The sequence below is a fragment of the Etheostoma cragini genome, chromosome 10 (genome assembly GCF_013103735.1).
Source record: "Etheostoma cragini isolate CJK2018 chromosome 10, CSU_Ecrag_1.0, whole genome shotgun sequence".
Lineage (NCBI taxonomy): Eukaryota > Metazoa > Chordata > Actinopteri > Perciformes > Percidae > Etheostoma > Etheostoma cragini.
The window spans coordinates 16,828,087-16,856,055 of record NC_048416.1 but is presented as its reverse complement, the minus strand read 5'-3'; the positions used below and the strand labels follow the sequence as shown (position 1 = coordinate 16,856,055).

Here is a 27,969-nt window from a genome sequence, read left to right as displayed (position 1 = left end):
TTTGAACGTGCAGAGAAGACTGAAGTCATTTTATTTATTGGTTTACATGCTGTACAAAATTATGATAAAAACTAACATTTGGCCCCAAAAACATGGCATAATTACAGTTACAAATGGTTCTCATTTTGATAAAGTTAGTAACATTTTTACTTTTATGAGCAAAACAACTAAATACAAACCTAAAAATTCCAATCAAAGTCACATTAGTGAAGTGCTGTGGAAACCCGGTCTCCGAGTGCTGCCGAATGACTCAAATAGCTGGTTTAGATGCACCTTGGGCCCTTCAGCCATAGTTTGCTAATTTTTCTGGGTTAATCCAATGGTTGTGTTGTGAATAATAAAATCCTCTACATGACCCAAAAAGCTTCATATCCTTAAAAATACAGAACAGATAGGGATCTTGATAAATAATATTGTATATATCAAATAAAACATTAGCTTAGCCAGCATGCCCAGAACTAAAGACAGCAATAATAACCGTAGTCACCAGAGTGCACTGGTCAACACAAATGTAGTTTTAGAAAGTTCACAAAAATCTGTACAGCACTGTGAAATATCAATATGATATATCTTTTGTAAGTCACAATTTTGTAAACTTGTATTTAATGCGTAACAAGACTTCTAAGACAAGCAAATTACTTTGGTGTTCTGTAGCTACAGGCTCAATAAAAAAGAAAATGTTCAAATATAATATTCAGCAAACATTTTGATTAAATTGTTCTTCAAAGGAGCCCGGACAAACTCTTCACACTCAGTGTTCACAAGGGGTCTTTGTTGCTAAAGAGGAAGTGTGTTCGGACCACCCACTAAGGTAAGACCCAGTTACATGGTAACATTTATGTACCATTACAACTTTCATTTGAGTGGCTATAAAGTGTAATTTAATCCCCAAAATATACTGTATGTAATGGCACTGATAGGAAAAGGCTCTGTATAGATGTAAACTAACCTATTTACTCAAAATGTAACTTTTACATGTAATTTTTACAGACATCCACAGAACGTTTCATAAAACAAAGTAGTACAACAAAGGCTTGGCACTTGCTACAGCTTATCCAAGTCTGTGAAAATTCTTGATGGTTGAGAATGTAGACAATGTGCAAAGCAGTCCAGTTTCGCAATAAGTCCTCCCCAGTGGGTAGGCTTGTCCACTAATGATCGGAACATTGGGCAAGGCTCCGAAAAATGTTTCCCTCTGAAAAATGTGGAAAGCCGAGTTAAAGAAGAAAAGAAAAAAACATGACTCTCAAAGGATGTGTCCTTGATCCGTTGTTTTTTTTGTCCACTCTTCTTCGCTGCTCTCTCATTTGTTTCCTTTGCTGTTGCAAGACCAAATGCTCAAGGCAATTTCACCACCACCACCACACAGGCACCTGCCCTGCCAATGTTGAGAGGGACCTCCTACAGGACAACAGAAAGGTTAACATGCAGCTTCTCATCTGAGGCTGTCTTCAAAAGAATCCCATTTATACTTCTTGCAGATAAGAGGGTTACAGAGACAAGACAAAGCAAGCTATAAAATATTGATGGGATTTAGTGACTTCAGCAGATTTATGCTCCCAGAGGGTTTTAACTGGAACCCTGATGTTAGATGTAACCAGTTCTGGCAAAAAACAAGTTACAATTCCATTAAAGGTTTCACCGTTTTAAAAGGTCAAAAATTCCCTATTTGTCTTAATATCTTAGAGAATATTAATATATTATTCAAAATGATTGTTTGATGTGATTACCTCAGTCCACTCATTGTTCTGTGCGTCGTAAGACTCGACAGTGTTCAGATATGACTGACCATCGTATCCACCCACGGCATAAAGCCTGTCACCCAGCAGGCAGACACCCACAGCGTCCCGCGGAATGCTGAGGGAGGACACAGTGGTCCACGTATCCGTCTTTGGGTCATACCTGTAATTGCAATATTTCGATTGTTTTTGCATTATGGTTGGTATGGTGAAAAAGATTTTTTGGGGGGTAAAAAAGATTATTCATTCAATTAGCATGAATCTCAAGAGGAATACAGTGTCCCTTCCCCACTAACCGAGACATCCTTATGTTCCCCCTGACAAATATCTCCTTTTAGCACACACAGAGAGACAGATTCAAACTTAAAAGCTAAAATTTGTTATTTGTCCGAAGAGAGCCGGACTAATCGGTGAAGGCAGAAGTTGCTGCTTATATGGGGAAAATGATGTCACATCATTTGATTTGCTTTCAGTTATTTCTAGGTAAAGAAGTAATTGACATGTTCAGAAATTTAGTTATGTCTTGCTGAGACTTGGTTTTACTAGTTTAAAGTGGCTTCATGCAGTTTTCGCTTCAGTTTTATGCTAAATAAGTCAAATAATGATGTGACAGAAACCGAACCGCAATCAGGGAATTGTGATTGTGATGTATTATCTCATATATATATATATATATCTTAAAGTGAGTAAAACACTTGACTGTGTCAGAGCCACCATTTTTATTTGTTTCGTAAAAGAACTACAAGATGTTGCAGTTTGAGTTTTAAATTATGCAATCACAATGTTATGTGACAAAGATATACTCTAAAAAAAGTTTTAGTTTTTGACATGCAGTTGTTTTGAATACTTTGAATCCATATGACGTATGCATCAAACTAGATAAACAATCAAGTCCGTCCCTCTGGGCTTACATGAAGCTGTACTTCATGACTGAAAGCAATGACGCTGTTTGAGTTAGGAGACTACAAGCTCAAAACAAATAATTATAAATGCTTTTTAGTGAGGGAAATCAATGTTTTACAGATCACTAAACTGCTGTCACAAGCTGACTGAAGCCATAACAAAAGATTTCAGACAGTACCAAAGGAATATTTATATACAATAACTGTTATTTGAGAAAACTGTTGGGTAGTAAATGGATGTTGAAATGAAAAATGGTGGAAAATATAAAGCTGAAATCCATCCTACAAAAAAAATAATTACATACATACAAACTAATCTGTATCCTTGTTTTAGTTCTATTATCACCACTTACAAAATAATAACGGGTTATTTGGAGCTTTGACAAGAAAAATGTTTTCTTTACATACAAAACAGGAAGCACAAAAATGTGGCGTCCTTTGCTATCAAAAATTGAAGGTATTTTTTTGCAGTGAATTGGAGGTGCTGCACTGTGAGTTACATCAGGTTCATATTCAGGATGACATTATAGCCACCAGATGGAGCCAGATACTGTAAAATAAAACCATGTCTGAAAACTATGATCTGTACAAATAAAACCATGTGTGTAAAGTATGATCTCTTCAAATAGATTTATAAAAAAGACATGTCTTCAAATGCAGGAACAGGGTGGGGAACAAGAGGAGTTTGTCTCCCTTTTGTTCTCACAGCCTCGTCTCAACCCATGGCTTCAATCCAAAATGGCTTACGAAACATTTGTGTGTTTGTTTTACCGACCTTTCAACACAATCGGAGAGTCTAGAACAGTGGTTGGAGGCAGGGGCATCGTGTCCGCCTACAGCATACAGGAAGTTGTTGTACGTCGCCACACCCACTCCTCCTCGCCTCTTGGCCATGGGAGCACACATGCTCCACTTGTTGGTGTGCGGATCGAAGCACTCCATGGACCTCAGGCATGAGCTGCCGTCTCGACCACCTACTGCAAACAATCTGAGGAATTAAACAAAATGGGTCAAAATCCCAAACATCTGACATGTATATACAGTCCTAGTGGATCTGGCGGGAGTAGCTCACATCAGATGTCAGCTGTTTTAAAAAATAATGACAGAACAGTGAAAATGTGACAAAATTTGTAAGATGCAGCAGTGAGCAATGGATAGCATTTGTTCAAATGCCCTTTCCTTGAGAGTGTTCTCTCCCAGAAAGATCACAGCAGTGTTTTAAGTGATTGTAGCTCCCAGGCCCAACAGCAAGAAAGTAGAGGCTAGGGAAACAGTTTCCTTGTTGTCTATTTTTGACCTAGATGCAATAATAACTCTACATCGACTTTAACACTGAATACTGGATGTAGCCAAGCAGCAGTCTCTTTCCTCCTCTGGCACACAAACATATTTAAATTAGGCTGAGAGTCGGTCTGTTCTTTACTTAATTTACTTTCAAATAGTGTTGTTAGGCATTTAATACATGCAAATACACTAAGTGTTTTGCTTTATAAGGTCTAGATTACACTGTGTAAATTGCCACACTGACCAAAACAGCCTTTGCTGTGAGCTGCCGACTACTGCAGCCACAAAGGTCGATTCTGCATTCAAGAATTATAATGTTGTCAAACTATTACTGCACAGCTTTTCCTAGAACACTGCACTTTGAGTTATGTAACCATGTGTGGTGCTGCATGCTATATTCCATGTCACATAACTACTACCATTTTCCAAAGCACATTTTTGAATATATTTTTATTTACTTTCAGAATAATGGTGGTCATACACATAACCTCTTTTTTACTCTATTTTTGCACGGAAACAGATGGCATATCTTATTAAAGGAAGACCTGGACATGATGTCTATACTTAAATTGTATGTCAATAAACAAGTTGATTTTGTAATAGACATGCACGAAAAAATATAAGGACCCTTGGTTCTGTGGTCATTTTAACACTATTATTTAATTTAATAGCATTTAAAAAGAAAACTAATATTTAAAGCAGAGGGCACCTGTCATGGGGCTCCCCCATGCCTTCGTTTAATCCGGTGGTAGCATGTCTTATCATGCTAGGCTAACCATGGTATGAGCAGTAGCATAGGATGGTTAGTGTGAGCATTAGCATTAGCATGTGGGCTTGCATCAATGAACATTTTGTTATTTTATAAGAATATGTCATTTTATTTCAGTTAATTTAAGTACTAGTCTAAAGATTAGAAATCATGGTTGGATAAATACAACACATACACAGTTAATGTCAAGTAATTTATTTTAAGAGACTGGATTTACCCAAGGCTGTTCTCATTTTCAAGCAGGTATCTGGGTCGAAGTTGCAATCGAAAGTGATCGACTCTGAAGTACTTTATAGAGGGGGAGACCCGGAATGGTCCAAGTGACAGCTAGTACAGAGGGGTGTACAGGAGTGCCTAGAGTTCTTTGTTTTGAGAAACTTGTTCAGCATGTAGCGTTTAATTTTTGATGGTATAGTTGTTATATGGTGTATTAATGTAGCCAGAAATGTTTGGGAATGGTGAATTAACATGATGGTGTTTGATTGATTTCCAAGTAACTTTGGTTTGTCTTGTAGGAGGAGCTTCGGGGTGCCAGGGTGCGGGTGCTAGAGCTAAAACCCAAGATTCAGGGCTTAATATAGCCTTTGATCTTGTTTAATATCAGTTTGTGATGATAATTTGAATAGTTAGTATTTTGTTTTCCTGTTTGTTTCTTATTTTTATATATTTTTGCATTAAGTCACACTTGCAATATAGCACTGCCATGTGATTGATGAAGAAATAAATCAAAGCACCAGGTGAAGAGCTCCTGAGTCCATGTCTCCTCCTTCCAACATGGGGCTAAACATTACAGCTCCATTTCAAAGTCATGCACACACACTGGCATTCCTTTTATTTTTACTATTAGCTGCTCCTACCCTTCTGTCTCCTTAGTGTCTGTTGTGGCTTTACAGATGCCAGTGACCTCGACCTCATGACATTTCAAAGTAGCAGAAAGATAACAATATACTTTGCCTAAAAGTGTAAGGTTGCACATTTTTTAGGATTAATATGTCAGTGGGTCTGATAGAGCAACTTACTTTCCATTAAGTGCTGTGACCCCCATGGTGCTCCGTGGAGTTGACATACTGGCCACATAGTTCCACTGCCTGGCCTGCGGATCCCAGCGCTCCACTGTGTTGAGATAGCTCCAGCCGTCGTGGCCTCCCACAGCATACATGGGGCCCTCCAGCACAGCAACACCTACACAAGACATATGTGTTACTCAAAGTAGGCTTGCTGTTTTGCAAATTCAGAAGAAAACAAAAATTGTCCCATTAGATGATAAATAATACCTAGAAGAATTTGTGCTTCCTACTCGTGTATTAATACGTGTATAGTGATCGTGGATAATCACTGAAACAAAATGACATTTCCAACTTGTTGTTTTCGTTCAACAGTTCTTACAGGGAGCTGAGGCAGGGGTAAGTTTATAGTTTCAGAACTGGGTTGAGTGAGGGAGCTGACCAAATCTATGCCAAAAACAGGAAGACTATAAAAATGCATTGTTATTCCTCATTCCCAAGTCACAGAGAAAAACAGTTTCCCCTGCAACATTGCAAAAAGATGTTTTAACACAATGGATTTTTATATTACCATTGTTACTTCCTTTGGTGAGAGTTCAATTATTTGGAGGGAACATTAGAGCAAGACCACATTCAGAGAACCTCGAATGACATAAACACTGTCAGACAGAAACTATTCTCGCAGTGAGACTTACTTTTATTACCGACTGGTGGCTTTTAAATAAAAAAGAAATACTTTTTCTTGTCTCTACCCATAATGCACACAGCAGGAAATGGTTGGGCAGGGATGTTGGTAGACACTAAGCTCAAATGTGTTCAGACTCAAAATATGCACACCACAAGCAGAGCAGCACGAGATATTTGCTATGGGAAAGATCAAAGTCAACACAAGAAATCTGTACAGTGTGATCTCCTGGGCCGACTGATACCTTCGACCACACTGAGCGAGCTGAAAGCTTTGACAAGCTCTCCCTGTTCTGTTACCCAGTCCTGTTTCAACTGTGACTCAAAATGCTTCTGATATGAGATTTATTGGGCAGGGAAGGGTAAAGAAGAGCAGGGCCAACGCAGCCTGCCAAGCTTTGATAGGGAAATGGGAAAATATCAAAGATCTATCTTAAAAAGAAATGTGTGATTTTTTTTTTTACATCACACCAGCTGTGACCCTCCTGAGCATGCATCCTGCAGTGTGTTTCATAACATCAGATAGCCTGACCGAGCTTAAACCTCAAACCTGGTTACATGTGAACAAATTGTGTTTTTATGGTCAACACCCTCGGAAAGCAAAATAATAAAATAAGAAGGAACTAAAATGTCACGTCTAAAATGTGGACAGAGAAACTATGAGATTGAGAACTTTGAAATAGCTTTCTTGATGACACATAGAGCTGAAAAGAGTAGCGTCGACCAATCAATGAATTGGTGATCAGTTAATCGTTTACCCAAGCAAAAATACACTAATCCTAGTTTCTCAAATGCGAGGATTTGATAATTTTGTATGTTATACATAATATTGAACAAATAAACAAAACTATTAATTGGTGAATTGAGTAAATAATTGGAGGACTTTGCAATCATCAGTTGCAACCCACCTGAAATGTTAGTTGCTCAAGAGTGTCCCCATTCCCATGTAAGTTTAAGATTTTGTTTTTTTAAATGTGACTTTATATTTAGTAATTGGCTCTTATGTGATTCACTGGCAAAAGCAAAGCAATGTTTTTATGCCCAAATCTTGCAGAGTATTAGTTTCTTTTTAATGAAACACACTCACCAAGTCCATGTCTGTGTGTCGACATGGGGGGCATGGTGGACCACACTTTATTGATCGGATTGTAGCACTCCACCATGTTGGACGTCTTGAGTCCATCCCTCCCTCCAACCACATACAGCTTGTTTTCTATAACTGCAACACCAAACTGGAGCCGGCGTCCGTTCATGACTCCAACCTGGACCCAAGTGTTAGTCCGCAGGTCATACTTCTCAATGGTGGTAGAGCCTAAAACCACAGCAAATATTAACAATTTAAATAAATTGCGTTGATGTGCATTGATAACCACTGTGTATGGGCAATACCTTTAGTAGCATCCATCCCTCCTACAGCATAAAGTGCGCCCACAGTGGACTTTCTAGGTTTGGTTCTTGGGCTCTGAAACATGGGACGTCTCTCTGGCAGGAGATGGTACTTCATGGCCTCCATCAGCAGCTTTTGGCATTCCAGGTCATCAGAGAACATCTTGTTGTTTTCAAGATCTGCAAGGAGCTACATTTCAAGGAATCACATTAAAAGACTACATCATGTAATGTAATGTGTAGAAAAGTGCCAAATGTACAGGAAACAGTATCTATATAAATCCCCTTTGAAGACGTGTTCTGAAATGTCTGTTAATCCAAAACCAGGTTAATCTCATGTAGAATTAGGGATAAAGTTAAACAACAGACAATCTCTTGTAACACAAAGACCCTTACACATAATTAGATCTTTAGATGTGGTAACAGCAAGTCTTTAAAGTCTTTAAATAAATACATGGTTGATACTTCATAGGGTTTATGTTAAATTCAGGAAATGAACATTTTCATCCAACCATACATACGTATATATATAGTATCTGTTTAAATATCTAACCGTGTTTTAATATTGAGCCCACACTGCGGATTGATTGAGTTGTAACATCTTGTACGTGATTTTATTGAATATTTCAACACACATTTCATTTTCATGACTTAAGGTTTTGTACATACAGTAACTATTGATTATGTTAAGCCTGCAAGTAATGTCAGTGGCACTACTCTGCTCATCTTTTTAGTTTCTACTCAATACAGTACCATTTTGACAAAATGATTAATTTCTGTTGTTTATTTGCCTCACAGCCTACAATATCTCCCCAGTCAATGGATGAGATATGTTATCTGTTAGATCATATTTACACATATTATTTTATTCATGAAAACTTTTTGCTTGCAGACAAGAATGTTCTGGATTATTTTCTGTTCACTGAGTATACAATAAAAAATAAAAAATGTGATTTAAAAAATATGAATGTATTAAAATTAATTAAGATTTTTTCATAATTCAGATCTGCCAAGATTTGCTTAGCTGAGTTTGATGTTATGTAAATTAGACATAACAAAGTTGTAAAACAATGCTTTTTCTCTGAAATACAGCATTCATAAAACATGAGTTGCAGTGTTTAAACAATAATAATTCAAACGTAAGAAATCTTTTTATAGTGTAACAATGCATATAAAAACACATGTGTAGTTGTCATATTGTCAGTTGGATTTATCCTTGAGAGGGGAGATTTTTTTGTTTTAGCTCCCAACATAAACAAAGTGATTATTGACAATGTGCTCAGTGGTTCATTGCCTTTCAGTGGACAACTGGAAGACTGAAGGTGAACTGAGTGGTTGTCTTGTAGTAAATGTATGGTACTTAAATCTGAAACAAGTAGTCGATTTATCAATTAGTAGATCGACTTTCAAGCTAAAGAGTTAAACAGGATTTTCTGCTTTCCTTTGACTTTTATGAAAACCAACTGAATGTCTTTGCTGACTGACTGTTGCTTAGACAAAACAAGACATCTGACTTGGGCATTTTTCACCTCATTCCTGGCCATTTTATAGACAAAAATGACTGAAAACCTGTACAAATATAATATATATAGAAAACCTTTGTGAACAAGTGCACTATAATTCGAGGAAATTTCCCCCTGGAAAGGTTTACAAGTTAAAAAATGCCACCTTTTGACAGTGAGGACAGGGCAGGCACTAGTATAGCCTATGCCTCCGCTACAAAGTCACCTGTGGTGGAAGAAGAGGCAGGCGGATGAAGGCAAGAAGCACTCCAAGGTCCTGTTGTCGATTCTGGACATCGTACCGCACCCACATCATCAAAGCCTGGAAGATCGTCTCCTCATCTGGGACGTTGATCTCATCGCTGGAGAGCAGCTTAACAATCTCGGCCGTGGGGAGCAGCAGGAACTCCTGGTTCTGAATGACCTCCAGGAAGTGTTCCTGGAACACAGAGCAGCCGTGTAGGAGGCAGATAATAATCAGTCATTAGCGTAGAGACTACGCTCAGTGAAGCACTGTGTGTTTGTGTGGTTGTGTTTCTATATCACTGAGGACCAAATGGCACAAGGACAGAGACGTAAAGAAAAATCTGGGTAAATCGATAAATGATGCCAATTTAGACTTCTCTATCTATGATTTCTTACATAACTGAAAGAGGAATACACTCCATTTCTCACAAGTCTTGACTGGGCATATGCATGGATATATCAAATGGATATGAACGTCATCTGTTTTACTTAGCTCACTAAATAAGTTGATCCACACAACAGAAGGATACAAATCAATCTGGCACAAGCATCTAAAAAAGCTTCTTCGTAAGCTTATCCAACATTTTTTACTGCTGATCCTACATTGCACTATTAAACCATAATAAGCCTTTTAATGAGAAACAGACAGGCACCGCACACCAACATTATTATCACACCAATGCAGAGTCCAGCTCTAAGTTTTGTACAAGCTGTTCTCTATTGCCGTTCTTAAGATTGATCTTCCATTAACTGGCCAGAAGCCCAGGCGATGTTACAAGCTGCATGGCTACCTACCTCTTCAAGGACATTGTCTCTGGGCAGTTTCATTAGAGATGATGCTATATAAAACACCCTGCCGCCTCTACGCATCTACAGTATGTTATGACCAACATTTAAACACATGAAAGACACACAGCGCAATCCTTGGCCATAATCACACCATGATTTCTTTTTGAACGGGAAAGCTGAGCATTAATTATTAAGCTGCATGAATAACTTAGACTTGATGCTCAACGATTATGAAAAACAAGCACGCTATTGATCAACTTGCAACAAATTACAGCATCTCGGTCCAATCTATTATGAGAGCAGGTTTTAAGAGTTTAACACAAACAGCCTTAATGAAATGAGGGACAACTATCGATCTGTTGTGGTAACACTGAGAGAGAAATGCCATCCGACTCTCTGACGTTGCTTTAGACCATTTATTTGTACTTACCAGTCCCGAAAAGCTGACAACAAAATTGAAAGCTCAACCAAGTTTGTTTCATTAACATTTAAAAAGCATGTTTTCAGATGATGGCAAACTCATTGTTGGGTAAATTGCTTAGAAAACAAGATCAGCAGGAGAGGATACTAATTGATTTAACTACTGCAAAAGAGTAATTGTGTGAGAACAGTGTTTTCTGAGGAGGAACGTTGATGTTTAATGAGAGTCAGGCTGGGAGAATTACTTTTCAAGAACATTTTGATTACCATGCAATTTGCAAAGGCTGGCAAAGAAAGATTGCTATGTTTTGTAATGTTTCTAAATTGGGATTAATTCACAAAATCAAATAGCTGTAGTGTTTATGTATTTAACTAAAATAAAGATGTATTGCTGGAAAGATCATCCCAAACTATAACACAATACATTTTTATCTACTGCAACATAAAAAGGGCCACTCTTTCATAATAGGAAAAGGATGTCAGAGGCGGATCTCAGCTGCCATGCTCAACCAGGAAAAACAAGTTTATCAAAACACAACTAGCTCCACTCACAACCCAGAGGACGGACTTCCAGGAAGCCCACAGCTCTCGCCGCTCATTACTGAAGTGATTGAACGGGAAGTTGGCCCTCTCGTGCAGTTTTATGATTAGATTAACCTCCTGGTCCTGGAAGGGGCCTATGTAAACAAGCTGAGCAGATGTCCTCTAGGAGATAACGCCCGCTTCATGCTGTCACTTCTGCATGGCCAGCAAGACGTTATCTGACAAACATGTGCATGAATCTTAATCCAATGCAAATATCCCTCGCAGAAATATATAGAAATCAAATTTTCACAAGTCTGGCAGTGCACTAATCAATGTGAAGCATCGAGGTATCTCCTACTGACAGCCACATAACCAAATTAGATAAAGTGAAAGCATGAAACTATTCAATTTCTATTCAAATGTGGATGTCACCCATTTCTCTGCCTAAATTAGATGGTAAATAAAACCAAGACACTAACAGTTTCATTCCTTGTAGGTTATGACAGGTTATTTAAATTAACTAGCCTGAAAACAGAGGATGGTCACAAATATTATATATATATTGGGAGAGAGAAATTTATACAGTATATATTGCATTCACAATAACAAGAGTTGATAGAAGGAAAAAGGCTCACATTAAATTCTGTCAGCACTTTAGATTATGTGGAGCAAGGTTCATTTGGTTCACTACAGTGTGGGCTGCCTTTCAAGTGAAAGTACATACAGCGTTAATTAAACTAAATATTTAAATACTCTTGTTACTGTTATAGCTTTCATTACCAAAGATCCCCTTGTGTTTTCACGCAATGAAGAGTCACTTTGAGAGTGCAATCTCTTCTTACAAAATAAATAATTTAGCCCACACAGCCATGTAAATGTGGTCTACATTCGCCCTCCTACCATGGTGTAGTTATGCGCCACATTGAGCAGGTCCACGCAGCCCTGGGCATCTGCAAAGGAGCGTATTCCCAGGCAATTGGAGGGATGAAGCTGTTTCATCAGGAAGTTACAGCAAACCTGGATGACTTGTGAAAGCTGGAGGAGGCAAGCCGCCGCCAATAAACTCTCAATGGTCTCCTCTTTCAGCTCAAGGACGCCTGCAATGTCGGGAGGACAAGAAAAATAAATTTTCATTTCAAGAATAGAGGTAGCCTAAATGGCAATTACAGTAGTTGGAGAAGGATTGCAATCGAACTAAGTGGATCAATCATCATTTTGTCAACTTAAAACTGTGGATATTTCCAACAACAGCATTTATCAAAGAGGATTTGTCCTGTAAAATCATGCAACATTATGTTGCATTAAGTGCTGCCCGGTAAGTCAGCCCAGTGATGAATTGCCTTATTGATCCATATTAATAATGTTGCATTTCACAAGTCTCATAACTACTTACAAGTGCTAGTGAACGTCTTTACGAGCACTCACCAGTGTATGCAAAATGAACCAGGGATCTGAGGGCCTCTGGATCGACTCCCTCCATCTTGATCTCCTCCTGCTTTGCCTCTCTCACATCGCTGGTGAACATGGCAGCAAAGTAGTCCGACACAGCACTCAGGACCAGTCTGCCATAAAGAAAACACAGTGAATTTATGCTTTTGTACCGTACATTAATTTGCAAGTCTATGGGAAATTGATATGATTAGTTTGAGTGGTTAGTGAATAAATTGTGAGATGTGTCTCCTAAAATGTAGCTGCGCTTCATAATAAAAGGGTATGTCTTCAGTATCCTGCTATCAAATTGTTCTGTCGGTGTAATAATTTTGTGTAGTACTGTTTCTAACGGGGATTTATATTGCTTGTGTGCTTTAACACCATTGGTACTGTTCCCTCGACTTTCTGTATAATGTCACTTTGTCAATGTATGATGAATGTAATCATCCCACGTACGCCACATTGCGAACAGATACACTGGTCCAGCTTCTAAATGATTAGCTCATTTGTCTAGCTCACATAACACAGTGGTTGATTCAAGAAGGAAATGAGAGATATGGAGATACAACGAAATTGAGATTGAGTGACACAGTCCAACAGTCTACACCCATATTTTCAGAATGCTGTGGTTCCTAATATTTATATTAAGGCTTTAAAAATGTACGCAATAATAAAGAGTAAAAGGAAATTCCTTTCATCGATACTCATTTTTTTGGGCGCAAGATTAATTCACACACATTCTGTGATTTGGGCCTCTGGCCAGTCTGTAGTTTTGAAAATCAGGAACCGATACAGCAGAAATTTTGTGGATGGCTACCAGAAACAAACCTCTTTGAGCAGAAATGGATAAAGAATGGCAAGTTCAGTTTTAAAACTCTTCCAGATGGTTCTCTGGAGTACGTTGAGTCTCAAATACCACTTGCTGGACAAGCGTACAGTTGATGCAGAGAACCCACCCTCCCCTTGCCAAAGGCTTTCCATGCTGGATAGTTTGTAAGGCAGCTAGGCAAGGCAAGGCAGCTTTATTTGTGTAGCACATTACAGCAACAGGGCAATTCAAAGTGCTTTACACAAAATCAGTTAAATAACAGTTTAAAAAAAAAAGCAGATAAAAAACGTGAATTTAAAATAAGAACATTAAGACACATAAAACACAAGAATAAAAGTTACAGTGCAGCATAAGAAACTAAACATTAAAGAAATGAACAGTCATTTAAAGAAAGGCAACATCAAGAAGAGAGGTCTTAAGCCTTGATTTAAAAGAATGGAGAGCAGCAGCAGATTTGCAGGTTTCTGGGAGTTTATTCCAGATCCGAGGAGCATAGAAACTGAATGCTGCTTCCCCCTGTTTAGTTCTGACTCTGGGGACAGAAAGCAGACCTGTCCCAGATGACCTGAGAGGTCTGGGTGGTTCACAGTGTAGTAGCAGATCAGAAATATATTTTGGCCTTAAACCATTGAGTGATTTATAAACTAGCAAAAGTACTTTGAAATCAATTATTTGAGGCACAGGAAGCCAGTGTAAAGACTTCAGAACTGGAGTGATGTGATCCAGTCTCTTGGTCTTAGTGAGGACATTTAGAACAGAACATCTGTACATTTAGAACAGATAGAAAAAAGTGTAATTAAATTTCAATTAATTGCATGTTAACTATGGACGATCATGCAATTAATCACGAGTAAATATTTGAATCCATTGACAGCCCTAATTTATATACTTATTCAATTATGTGTCATTTATTTTGTCTCGATTTCCTTGGTTATGTCCTAAAACCAAATATAAAGCCACATTAAAACAGGCAGTCAGAGAGCTGATCATTTCATCTAGGTCAGTCACTGATACTTATTTCTCTCTCTGTGGAGCATTCTGGTTTCTGTTTCATGAGTCTGTCTGGATGAACTAACAAAATATGCCGGCGGATAGACATACACAAGCAAATGCACTCAGTGAACCTCTCTGTTCAATTCAACCATTTAACTGAGGGCTGCATGCCCAAATATTGACACCTCCATGTCCTTGATTACAGTGTTCTTCCACGACGCAAATGTAATGTGGAAATGAGGAAGGGCAGAGGTGTAATTACATCACAGCAGTGTGCATTATTTAGATGCAAACCAGTGAACATGGAGTTTGCATATCTTTCATGACACCTGAAAATCAGAAGAAGCTTGCTTTGCATTTCAAAGATGTTTCGATCATTCCTCAGATATATTGGGAGAGCTTCTGTATGTCTTGACTAACACCAATGCAGGGGTAATTAATGGTATCAAAGAAGACAGACGCACAACCACCCACCTGTGTGCAGGTATCTTATGATCCCCTGCTATCAAGAGGACATCACACAGCTGCTTGTGCTGGAGGTATGTCTCCATCTTACGGAAAGTTTGTTTTGCATGATTTGTGGCCTGGAAGAATTCATCGGACGAGTTGGTATTCATTCTGGAAAAGTTGCTCAGAGCCAACCTGTGAAGGAGAAGAGAGATTGTACATGATTAAAAATAGGACCAGATCAAAAGACCATGTCTCCTTATCCATAGCAATTCAGGATTGTTTGTTGCACTTTTCCACTTTCTGAACATTTGGGCATTGGACCAGGAGCCATTTGCTCTTCAGAACATTGCATGTAGTCTCTTCTAAATAACCAGAAGAGTACTCCATGTTTTGTTGCTCTAGGCTTTCCCCCTATTATTTATTTTCGAGATAGACGTGTAAGAAATTTTGAGCTTTAAGCAAAAACTTCACTTGATGGGGACTCATGGAACTAGACACTTCATGTAAAATAAACAAAAACATTTTAATTTAGCAGCTGTACCGCTACCACTCCACCACTGTACTTTGGTCCATGTGTGGATTTAAACCAACAACGCTCCATTTCTCAACCCAACTTCCTACTGACTGAACTACTGCCACCCCCCATTAAACTAATTTAGTAATATCACCCACTGTTGCCTTTCCCTGTCCACTATCATAAGTTTGAAATAAAAATAATTAAAAAGTAGCACGCTGCACGATAAGCAACAAATTATTAAGGACACAAAAGAGCTTATGTGGACATGTGAGACTCCTGAATCCTCTATTCCCTGCTGTTTATCCGCATCTTTCTTGCCACTCTAAGCTGAAATTAAAACGCTTATGGACTAAACTCCGTACATAAGTCGATAACTCAATGCTGCAGTCCAATTGGGCCAAGTGAGCACCACAATCTATTCAACAGCTTTCCAGACAGAATTTCCCTGTGTCTGCGTGTGTGCATGCCTTTGTTCCTGTGTGCATCTGCATATCTGTGAGAGCATGTTGGTTTTCTAAAAACAGGGACTTATCGAGTGAACAAGCCTGTTCCTCACAGCATTGTGGTGAGGCTGAGTCCCTGTCCCCACAGGCTGCTAGATTACATGCTGTTCTACAGGCACCCAAGTAATCCCTCAGACTTGTAGCAAATAATGCATCCCAGACACTTTGGTGTCCTTCACAGAGCAAGTCCACTCAGTGACATTTAGGGTTGTTTGTTACGCTACATTAACAGACCCAAGCCGTCTCTCCGGGGGAATTTACTGTCATCTCACGGTCCTGTGGCTGTGTAAAGACTGATTGTGCTTAAGAAATAAAGTCAGTGCTATTTAAATCAACACTTTACATCCCCACTCATTACCGGTCATATGCTGATAGGAGAGCTACATAAACTAGTACAGTGTCAGGTTTTTCAATACAAATGAACAAAAACCTTGTCATGCTTGACTGCACAATCTATTGGCACATACTAAGATTGATAACACAGGAAGGATGAAGGAAGTGATGGCTCTTATCAATGTTCTGATTAACACACTATTATAAAGTTTTTAGCCAAGTGTGTGACTTTCTCCTCTTTGATTACCAAAAGCAACAACATTTACCCCCCGGGAATTGTTTATACTGCCCTACGGTCACTGCAGCATCCTATAGGCTAATCTTTATTGGGAGAATTTATGCAAAATACAAGAGTAATTTATTGCCCTGTCACAATAATTCCCCACAGACTCTGGAGTCTTGGAGAGGAACACCAAACAAGACTGAATAAGCAATGGGGCCGTAAAACTGAGATACATTGCCTTTGTATTGGCTCCAAGGCATGCTGTAAGGATTTTTCATGCCTACCAATCTCTCCGACACTAATTGCTTTGCTATCACATTCCAGGGAGCAGTAAATTTCTCTGTAAGGTATATTTCGCTTTCAGTAGAGGGTTGAATCATCAGAGGTAAAGCCCAATTTTATTGAGACACTAAAGCCCCAGAACACCTTACTCCAGAGAAACTGCTGTAGGGACATTGATGTGCATCACATATTACTCAGCAATTCATAGAATAGGGTAAGGGTAACAGGTCTATATTTTTATTTTGTGATCTACAAACTATTTTAGTTGTGCCACCTTGAATTTCTAGAACAGTGAGAAGGTAAATTAGCTTATACAAAGAATAGAGTATAACAGAATAAAATATAGGATTTCTTTTTCCCATCCCACCACATGCTACAGTACACATGACATTGTCCTTCTTTAGTGAGCACATATCATCTTAAGTCTCGTCATTCCCCCCCTCACACCATTGCAAAGATATCACACCACAATGTGACTGATGGACCATGTTCAAAAAACAAGTTATTCAGGTAAGGCAGAGGCTGTATGAAGTCCATATGTGATTTTTGAGCACAATACACTGTGCTGATACAAAGAAAAGACACTCTTTAACAATAATGCAGAGGAGTCAATTGTTCCATGTGCTGTAATCAGTCTGACTTCTCTCTATGCCAAAACTGCCCTCTTAAATGAATGGTCGGACGATTCAAGATGTGCTTCCATCAGCCATGATTAGCCCCTAGCTGTAAAGGTTATGAGTCAGAAACGTTACTGAAAATCTCAGTCTAACACCATCCTTCTACAAGAGGGAAAGTCGTGCCTGCCTGGGCCAAATGGGAAATGTCTCTTTCAAAATGAATTATAAAAACCATTTGCCCCAGAAGGCTGCTGCGAAGCTTAGGTTTGGTTGAGAATCCAACAACTCCGACAAAGCCTCATGCAGCACATGCCAAGTCTATATAGTCCATGAAATCTTTATGCCTCGGCTTTGACAGTCGGTATTACTGTCATTCGGCTTTGTGTAGAGAGAAATATATACACTGACTGTAATAACTTGATCCCAGCAGTGAGGCTGAGATAATAAGAAATGGATTTTTCTCTCTGCATTTAACTATCTCACCGAGGCCTTGCAACAGACATTCTTCTCATGATTTCATTGTTATACCGGACATACTTAATATTGATAATGATGAAGGAAATCTGCTCCGAATATGGGCATTTTATGTTAGAGACTGGAGTGGAAAATTGCCACGGCTATTAACAGAACTGAAATATTGCTTCCTTATAGCGTTCCACTCATCTATCTCCAAAACAGCACACGTTGTAAAGAAGTGATGGTGGGGACGTCATGTCAGCAGAATGTCTGCAAAAACCTAATGAAAATCACAGTTGGCATACAAATTCCTGTTTTGAATGTTAAGAAACTGCACCAAGTGGAGTTAAATCCAACGCTGTGAAAATGAGAAGTTCGTTTGATAATGAAAATCTTGATAACTGACTAAGTGAAATATCTGCTTGGAGCCACTGAGGAATAATGTTCCAGGAGATGAATATATTTCAAAACAGAGATTAAATGTTTCCTTTTGTTAAGCACAGCATATTAATGTTGGAACTGTCTTAAAAAAGGTACAAGCATGGTATATTTTAATGGTGTGTTAAATCTTAATTCCATGTCGACATTTGCCTGTTCATACATTAACTGTGATTACAAAGCTGAGCTCTACATTGTAATTCTGTGGAATTTGGTGTAAATTGTGTGTGTATGTGTGTGTTGGCGGCGTTCTGTAAGTGAAAAATGTGCCGATCTCAGCAGAAAGCTTCTCACTGCTTTGCTGATGGCAGGTTAACTCGCATAGTGTGTGACTGTTGGGTTTTCTGTAATGTATTTACATACAATGTTAGTGGGTAAACAGATTAATCCACATTATTCAAGCAGTGGGTTGCAATTGATCTACTGCATACATAAGATATTTATAGATCTAGATCTTTAGACATCATATGATTTCACAACCTATCTAAATGATCTGATCTGAATTTGACCAGAAAAGAGGAATGTGTCCAGCATATAATGCTACTGTATCTCTTTATGCCGCCTACTGCAAAAGGAGGAAGAGCTACAAAAAACTCGGGCTCCCTAATGGATGGCCTTGTGATGTACAGAATGCTGAGTTGGCAAAGTTAAAGAATGCTCAAAATCATTTATTTGCAATCACAATATCTCTTACACCCCTGAGGATGTCATTTTGAGATTACAACAGATATTTTGCAATTTACAGCCTCCACGTTGGATGTCACACGCAGACCAAGAACCTATAAGCCTTGTGGTGTTATGAAGCATTCAACAAATATCAGAATTACTGCTGTTGACATGGGGAGAGGTGGTGGTATTTCTTTTCCAAGGCGGAGAGGGAATTGAGATATTATTCAAACTTACAGCCCGCTGACTCAAGCCTCTGTTAGTGTTTATTTGGGAGAGGTCAGGGTTTCCATTCCATCCAGGTTAACTTCTGTCATATATTCTCTGCCAATAATGGGGAGAGGTAATTTGGATGAGAGTCATGAGGACACAACAAATTTAGAGTTTATAGATTATTATAGATCATTCCGAGCAAGGGTGGAAAACAACATTACATTATCTGCTACTAATTTCCCTACATTTGATTTAACAACTCTGTAGATGTGTACCAGTCTATCAGAAGAGAAAGGTCAACTCAATCCAAAATAAAAACTAATAATCATAGCAGCACACCAGCAACTGTCTATACTGAACTGGGAAGAAGAGCATTTGGAATCAGTTGCAAAACCACCTGAATATTCAGGAGCTGAACACATTTAAAGTGATGGTAAAAGACTTGGAAGCCTGGCTGTAGATGTTTGATATTTTGAAGAATGTCTTTTGATATCTTATAATTTTGTACTTTGTTGTGTCTCAATTTAAAATTGTTACACATCTGCAATTTTACAGTATGTCTGTTATTTGTGCTGCTCGTGGCCAGGACACTCTTGAATAAAAAAGAGTTCAACCTCAAAGAGTCCTTTACTCCTGAATTAAAAAAAAAAGTTTAATCAAATGGAGAGAAAAAAGGAGTCACTGACTTTTTGAGTTATCTTTGGTACTCGTGGCACCCAGGCAGGTTTCTAGAATGCGCTACAAAACTTAATTGACTAGATAAAATATAAAGACAAAGATCTTCATTAGCTCAATGTAAATGTTACCAAGAACCTTCCTAACACGTACACACCTATGAAATAAGGTGAGCATTTATGATTTATTGTTATTAACCATATTAATACTAAACATCAATTCTTAAAAAAAAAATTGTCAGTTAGTTTAGTTTGACAGCAATCTTGAATATTAATAACAAAAGTGAGAAACCAAATCAATGAAAGAATGAAATAAAGTGATGGGAATGATTTATTGTAGACGTGTGAATGAAACCAATCACTGAAGGGCTTGTGGCATAACATGACTGACATATATTTCCAGCTACAAGGGAATGGCTAAAACTTTTGTTTTTTTTTCACAGTGAGTAGAACTCAGTTCTTCATTCAGCCTGAGGGATTGTGACAAATTATGTGTCAAGGATTTATGATGTGAGACATAATAAGGCCACCCAGCTGGTGAAGTAAATGAATGTGCATATCTCAGTGACATCCACACATCTGTTTAGCCGCCGAAGAACATGCAAGCCATAAAGTGTCACACAGTCACTGTCCTAATTCACTGTGCAACGTTCTACATATGCCATGCTTGTCCAAACATTCCAGCAACTAGTCCTTTACAATTATCAAGTGACCGCATTTCCATTATGCACAAACTTGATTGAAAAGTTGTCCCAGGCCACAAACTGGTGTATTTATCTGATAACTGCTTAGCTCAAACTCATTTTTCCAGACTTTCTTGCTATTTGAGCCACTGCAGGTTCAGAAAACACCATCCCTTGATTCAATAATTATGTAAAACAAGGGCTGAGAGGGATTAATTAATTTATTTAAAAAGGAAAGTGATTGAACTGTTCTTGTCGTTGTATACTGTCAGCAGTTTTGGTGGAAGAAAAGAATCAAGTCATTAAAAATGTATGTCAGATTCGCTGATTAACAATTTCATAAATGGATCACTACAACCAAGTACAGCTGAGCCAAGGATATATTTTATGATCCACCAGAGCAGAACTATTTTAACATCTCAGTATCATTGTCAAAATATGATGGCTGTGCATGAACTCAAGGTCCCCCTCAAGACCCGGGGAGGCATATCTTTTATGCAAACACTTTTCACATTCTGGGACCCCAAAACATGAACATCTGCCAACTATACCCATTATACTATACTATACTAGAAGAGCAGAAGGTCAAGCTGATTCCAAATCTGTATCTTAACTCTTAAGAATAATTAATGTTGTGTTCAGGGAACTTGACCGTCCAATGCACGTGGCAATCATTAAATCAACATTGACACATTTTTGGCAGTAGACAGAGATTGTGTATTTAAAATGACCTGTTCAACCACGATAGCTCTTTCTCAAAACAAAGGGACAGGTTCACTTTCATTGTTCAGTTCATCACCAGCCTGGCACCCAGTAAGCTTAAGGACCAATAACCTTAGAATGTCATATACAAGATAAAAGAGAGGCTTGGTCTTTTCATCATTGATGTGAGGTGCTTTTAGTGTTCTGCCAGACAGCTCACACACACACACACACACACACACACACACACACACACACACACACACACACACATAGCAGGGAAGAAAGAAAGGGGGGGGAAAACAACCTGGAATGGCAGAGGTGGGACTTTTAGTTGTAAAAAACATGTATGACCCAAGAGTTTTGCATCAGAGTTTCTGAAAAGATATTAGTAGAAAATAAATTCAACAACTTGTGCAAGCCACTACCTAGGCTAGATAACTCATGTGATTGCTCTCCTTCTGCTTTTTGTAGGTACGTGTTACGTGATGTTATGGCTCTTTCCCGCCATTCACTTTTAACTCTATGGAAGAACGAATTAGTGTAATGTGTAAAAACTAAATACTCTGGAGAAATCAGGCAAAGTTATACAGCCCATGTAATCTGGAGCACAACATAGACAAAAGAGCTAAAAAAGCCTTCTGCTTTTGGCCCACTGAATAATTAAAAGGATGCTTTATTGGCTTGTCCTGCCTAACATGTTGTGGACAATGAGAGTGAGCTGTCCCCAGGTGAGCCATGGTGGCAGCTGCCGAGCCAGGGTAAATTGGAAAATGATAGCTGTGCAGATAATTCAATCTTAGCTTAATTAAAATTATGTACATGCAGGGTGTAAGTACAAATTCTGAATTAATTGAAAAATATATAGATATACTCTTCATATGTGTATGTATTTAGTCTCAGAAATGTTGGAAACTGATTTTAAGTATGGCTGCTAGCTACTCAGTAAGCAACAATGTTTAAAGCAGTGTTGTGCTCATTTTTCCTGATCACAACAAATCATTCTTACTTTTTACCTGGGGTGCTGCCTCAGTTTTCAGACTTTCTCAATTAGATGCCGATTTTCTCTAGCAGCTATACTATCACTATGAAATGTAAGGGTGCCATGCCTTCCCAAAACAGCATCCCATATTCTCGTTTACGCAAACTGAGCATATGCTATGCAAGGAGACTGATCTGGCGCCACATAATAGATCTATGTCTTTTAAGAATCTAATGTCTCCAAACAATCATACCTCTCTCTGGCCTCAATGTCTGCAAGTTCCTCTGTGCTGTTCTTCTTTACATCTTCCTGGCCAGTGATGGCGTCCTCTTTCCTTGTGGTGGCGGGTGATGAGCTGCTCTTTGGAAATTCCTCGTTGACCTGGAGACCCTGGATGGTGTTCTGCTGGTGGTGCCATGATTGTTGACCCGCTCTGACATAGACAGGTGTGGGCCCTGGTGTCGGTGCCAAGATACTGCGGACCGGACTGTTAGTCTTACGTATTCCTCCAATGCCTCTTTCCCTTGAGTGACTCTTCAGCCGGCCCTGGACAGGCGTCCCTCTGTGGTCCAGGCCATCCTGCTGGATGTAGCCTCCCACCCCACCGCCGCCCCCACTGCCAGCCGAACCTTGGGATGAATGGCTAAACCAGCGCCAGCGGAGCCTGAGGATCTGCTTTACGTCAAATTCCTTCTTCCCTGACACAGACATCCTCCTGTGGGTTTGGAGACGAAGGTAATGGTACGTTGAGTCCCCAAAAACATGGAGAGCAAAGAAGAGAAGATCCTTGATTTCAGTCCTCACTGACTACAATGTGCCTCTTCTCTTCCGTTATTGTCTCACAACTATCATGACCACCCCCTCCTCCTTCTGTTACTCCTCCGTTGTTCTTTTAGTGGAGATGGAAAGCAGTCCTCTGCAGCTTTTGTTCCTGTGCCTGAGACTACTACCCTCCCTCCAACTCTCCCTCTCTGTCTTTCTCTCTCTCTTTCCCTCTGTGCTGCTGCTGTTTCTGTTTGCTGCTGCTGCTGTGCCGCTGGAGCTGAGTTAATGCACAAGCATGATCCACACTCCCTCCCTTTCGTCTCTCTTGTTTCGCTTTCTCTCTCTCTCCCTCTCTGCTTGTCTCTGCTCTGCAAGCACACACACACACACACACACACTCTGAGAGATAGACATATACTCAAGAAATAAAAATGAGAAAATCTCCCAAGCCCTGCCCAGTCCCCTCTGCTGCTGCTCTGTGTTTCCTTGTGTATGTTTGTAAGTATGATAACAAGGCTGCCTGCTCTTGCTGCGAGGGGGAAGGTGGGGTATCATGAAGCCAGGATGATGAAGTCACAGCTTAGCAAAGTAAATCACCGCTTGCTCAAGTAGGGAAAGAGGAAGACTACAAACTACACTGTACTACCAGGACTATCACTGTATAGGAAGATGTAATCCATTATGTATTTAGACTCAAATGCATGTTCATCTTTCAACATAAAAAGCAGGATACGTTAATAACTGTCATAAATAACCAAAACACACTCTTCAAGGCAATACAAATCTATCCCTCACTAACACACATCTGTACAGTCTGCTATGCTCACATCAACCAGAATGCCATGGGGGATAGTCTCAGTGTATATAGGCATGCAGAAAAAAATCCTCCTTCAGTCACTGTCTTGAGAGCCCCGTGCAATTACAAGTGAAAAACTACATACTGATGAACCTTCAAGGTCAGTAAGCCTCCTCCTCCCCAGTCAGGGCTTTAGAAAACTATCTTTTGCATTTCAAAAATAGATCCTGCTTCTGTACGAAGTTAATACTCCATGCAGGGCTTTCAGATACCACATCTTAACTAATAATTCAAAGACAAAGGGACAGTGGAACAGCACACCAGGTAATTTGTGGACATTTGATCAATGCTGATGGCATCACCAGCATATATAAAGAGCATGCTGTATGCTGTAGAAAAGTGTTTGTCAACTGCCGGGCCGCAACCACATAGTGCAGGTTACTGGGCTGCAAAGATGTTTTCTGACAAGAGCCATCATTCACTGTGCAGAATGATATAGGATATGTGAAGTGGAACAATTTCGCTTTACTCACCTCTGCAAGTGATGTTCAGATTAGTTTATTAATTGAACATAGACACTACTAAAGTATAAATGGACAGTTAAAATTGAAGAAAGAAATCGTGCAGCAGAAAATATTTTGAAATGTGATGCCTGCACAAACACTGAGAATGGACTTTAAAGCTAAGGAAATCTTGTGTCTGACACGTTTTCATATTGATTTTTTTAAATAACGCCATCCAACACTCTTTTCCAGCTTGCTGGTCCCCATATCCAAAAAGGTTGAAAACCCCTGCTGTGTGGTATCATGCTTACACTGTTGGATCTAGGTGTTTTAAGTACTTTTCTTTGATCTTGATGTCAAAAGAAGGTCTATATGCCCATGGGGCAGGTGGTAATTGGATTTAGAAAGGGATTGTTAACCATGAAAATTGTTAAACACAACAAGGCTTATCCTACATGCTTGATGCTGCATTGCGTCTGGTCAGGATTTCTGGATTAAATTGCATGAATTCCATCAATGTTAATGTCCAGCACCCGAGCTCCCTAATGACACTATGCTTCCCTTATTCTATATCTGGGAATTGCAACTTTTATTCCTGTGGAAAGATTCAAATAAAATGCAGAACGGTCTTTCTCTAGGCTACTTGCTCCTAATTTCCATTTTTCATGACAAGGTGAGAGGAGGACCTTGCACTCAAACTGCTGGAATTCGATATTGTACAATCTCTCATCCACCTCCACAAACCTCCCACTGCAGGTTTGGATGAGTGGAAGGAACCAGCTATTGTGTCCACTAGCTTCCTAAACCATAACTGCTCATGCTATTTGATGGAGACAGGCATTCATCCGACCTTTAAAAGACATTTAAATATCTTCCACTTACAGACAGCATATATTCTCCATTCTCCGATTCTAAATAACATATTTGAGGCCAAGGATGAAATGCACTTTTCATTTTCAAATCACAATTGTGTATGCCACATTGAAAAGTTATAAATTATAAGTGTCTTACAGCTAACTAGCCTTTAACCTAACTTTTACGATTACTACAGAAACAAGGATTTTCCCACAACTCCTGTAAGTTTAAGAAATAAATATTATAAAAAGTCAATGCATTATTCAAATTGACTTTATGGTAGAAACTACAGGAGGTTGAAAGATTGCATGAAGTGCTTGGATCATCCTTTGTTTACATCCATGTTTATGCTAATGAAAGAATGAGAGTGGATGAGCTTCAGATATTAGTTCACAGTCAAGAGGCAAAACACTGAATTATTAATAAGAGCTTTTTCTGCATATAAAAATATTTTACATTGCATTGTATTATTAGCTAGCCCAAAAGGACCAGCGGAAAGCAACTGATCCCTGCTGGGGATTCTGATTATTAAAGGAGTTTCTACACATGTTTTGACTTTGTGTATCTACCACATCAACGGTTCAGTGGCTCTAGGGTTTTCTTTGTCTGTAAGGGAAGCCATCTTGATTTGCCGTGCCTCAGACCTTTACCTTTTGACATTAACTGTTTCACGACGGACAATGTGATCATCTTTAAAGTCATCAATAAACGCTTTCTATTAATTAAAAGCAGCAAGTCCTTTGAATGTACAGTATTTATTGATTACAAATTTGAGTATGTTGCACACAGTTTTATGGCGGTGCACCATGTGATGCAATAACCACTAAGTGCCATAATAACATGAGCTACATTGTCTTTAAATGTACATACAATCGTGTTGTTACAAATAACCCTGTTCTACAACCAGAATGGGATACATTTCACTACAGGCATAAAGATGTAAATAATACTGTTATTGAATTGAACAGAATCATGATAAGGAATATCATTGTCAATATGTTGGAGGCTGGGGGTTAATTTTGTTAATAAACAATCAAATTATGTAGTTTGTTGGTATTGGTTTTATCCCTTACAAACCACTACTCATATTTTAACACTGTCATTAATCACTAAAAGTCAGTATCACAGCAGATAGCATTAGCCTTACGTTCAAACTGGTAAAAGCAGAGAGTTTCATATCTCCTGTTTTTGTCATTGAAGAGAAATCTCATGTCTCCTAAATGCATTTGGTTTAGTCTAGGAGGCCTTTTATATCAAATATAATCTGAAAGCAGTTTTACACAAATCATCTTTGCTGCATTATACCCCACACACAGTCGTTATAGAAAAAATGAAAGGAAGCAAAAAAGGTTGGTTTCACTTCAATTTATCTCATCAAGGAAAACCCAGAAACTAAAAAATGTTATACAAATCCTAAATAGCTTCAATGCATTATCTACTTATACATGAAAATGGATTCTAAATGAAAATCCTATCATACATAGAATAAATAGTGTATTTTAGGGACAATATCGTTATGTCTAGGAGGTCTAGGTGTATCATAATAATAAAGGCCTATTAGAGTGAGATATGATCTAATGTATAGTTGGAAGCCATCACACTGTAACCTCTTATTCTTGCAGGAGTCAAGGACACCATCTGGCTGTACTCCGCATGACATATGAGATGTCAGATGTCAGATTGGTGTGGTAAACCACATTATCATCCAACATCTGCCTCCCCAGTGAACATACCTACATGCTTAGACGGCCTTTCTTTGAGTTTGCAAGACAGACAGATGTTTTGCTTGCACTAGCAATCAAGCTATAAGTTAAATGTCTGTTGTATTGTACACTACATGGATTTCTAGGCTTATAAATATGGAATCAATACAAATGTACATTGTATTGACAAGGTTATTTTGTGGAGTATGTGGGACACATTAAGGGGAACACCCTCTAACCCTAAACCAAAAACAAAATATCCTAGCATAAATATCAACTGTTTCTTGGAAAGATGAAGAAAAGCATGTCAAATGTAATGCTGGGTTAGGATGGGGGGTAGTGATATTTCAAATAGAACTGAACATTGTCCATAGTCATATGACTAACTAAAGGACATAGCTCAGCAAATAAAATGCAATGACAAAATCAAACACACACACTAACAGATGCTCGCTGGCATGGCATGAACAGCTCATAAATACACAGACAAATGGCATTTTGAAATTTCAGAGCAATATAAAAAAAGGCCTAGACAAGTACTATATTAAGTACTAAGTCATATTCCTTGCTGTAACATCCCTGACCCGACATGTTCATGACCAGGGTGCAGAAATGACTCACAAAATGCAGCCTTTTGCTCACTTTGGAGGTCAGTGGAGACAAATGGAAAATGTATGAGAAATTACGTTTATTGTTCCATTTTTGGGTTGAACCGGCAGACAAGGTTACTGTACCTCCTGAATCTATGGCATAAACATTTAGACGCATCTGAATGTAACCTAAGACATACCACACTCAGAATGCTGACCAGAGTTATGCTACTGGTTCAAGTAAAATCTCTTTCTGGTAAGACCCTCATCCGTGTCAATTTAAATAATAATCAGTAATTTCACTTCTTACCTGAGAAACCGATTCTAAATGTTAGTCCTCAGCATTCAAACATTGACATTATCTTCTAAAATGGATGGCCAATGGAGGCGAACCACACGCAATCCAATAATTTACGTATCCCAACTGAGCTGGACTGCTCCAACGTTTTCTTCTCCCGTGTCACTCTTTCAGCACAAAAATGTTTGCCTCTCCAGAAAGGAAAGGGGCACTTTCC

General features: G+C 38.9%; 1 protein-coding gene across 2 annotated transcripts; it reads right to left on the bottom strand.

Annotated features, from left to right (window-relative positions):
* Positions 1–27,961, bottom strand: klhl4 (kelch-like family member 4). Of its 2 annotated transcripts, none has more exons than XM_034883938.1 (11): positions 27,765–27,961; positions 14,978–15,145; positions 12,676–12,812; positions 12,151–12,347; positions 9,497–9,709; positions 7,772–7,958; positions 7,470–7,694; positions 5,714–5,876; positions 3,417–3,629; positions 1,731–1,902; positions 1–1,401 (listed from the first exon to the last, which is right to left on the bottom strand). In XM_034883938.1, exons 2-11 carry the CDS (start codon positions 15,118–15,120, stop codon positions 1,339–1,341), a joined length of 1,713 nt encoding a protein of 570 aa, XP_034739829.1. In that variant the 5' UTR covers positions 15,121–15,145; positions 27,765–27,961; the 3' UTR covers positions 1–1,338. The 2 variants fall into 2 exon arrangements, with proteins under 2 accessions (XP_034739829.1, XP_034739828.1); XM_034883937.1 differs by lacking the exon at positions 27,765–27,961 and adding an exon at positions 22,496–23,368.
* Positions 27,962–27,969: the final 8 nt, after the last annotated feature.

Bases quoted from the DNA above. Each gene is read 5' to 3' on its own strand.
- klhl4 (XM_034883937.1), bottom strand. From the start codon at position 22,953: ATGTCTGTGTCAGGGAAGAAGGAATTTGACGTAAAGCAGATCCTCAGG. The intron at 7,695-7,771 runs GTATTGCCCATA...CTGTGGTTTTAG, and splicing joins AGGGATGGATGCTACTAAAG to GCTCTACCACCATTGAGAAG. The intron at 5,877-7,469 runs GTGAGTGTGTTT...TGTCTTGTGTAG, and splicing joins GACACACAGACATGGACTTG to GTGTTGCTGTGCTGGAGGGC.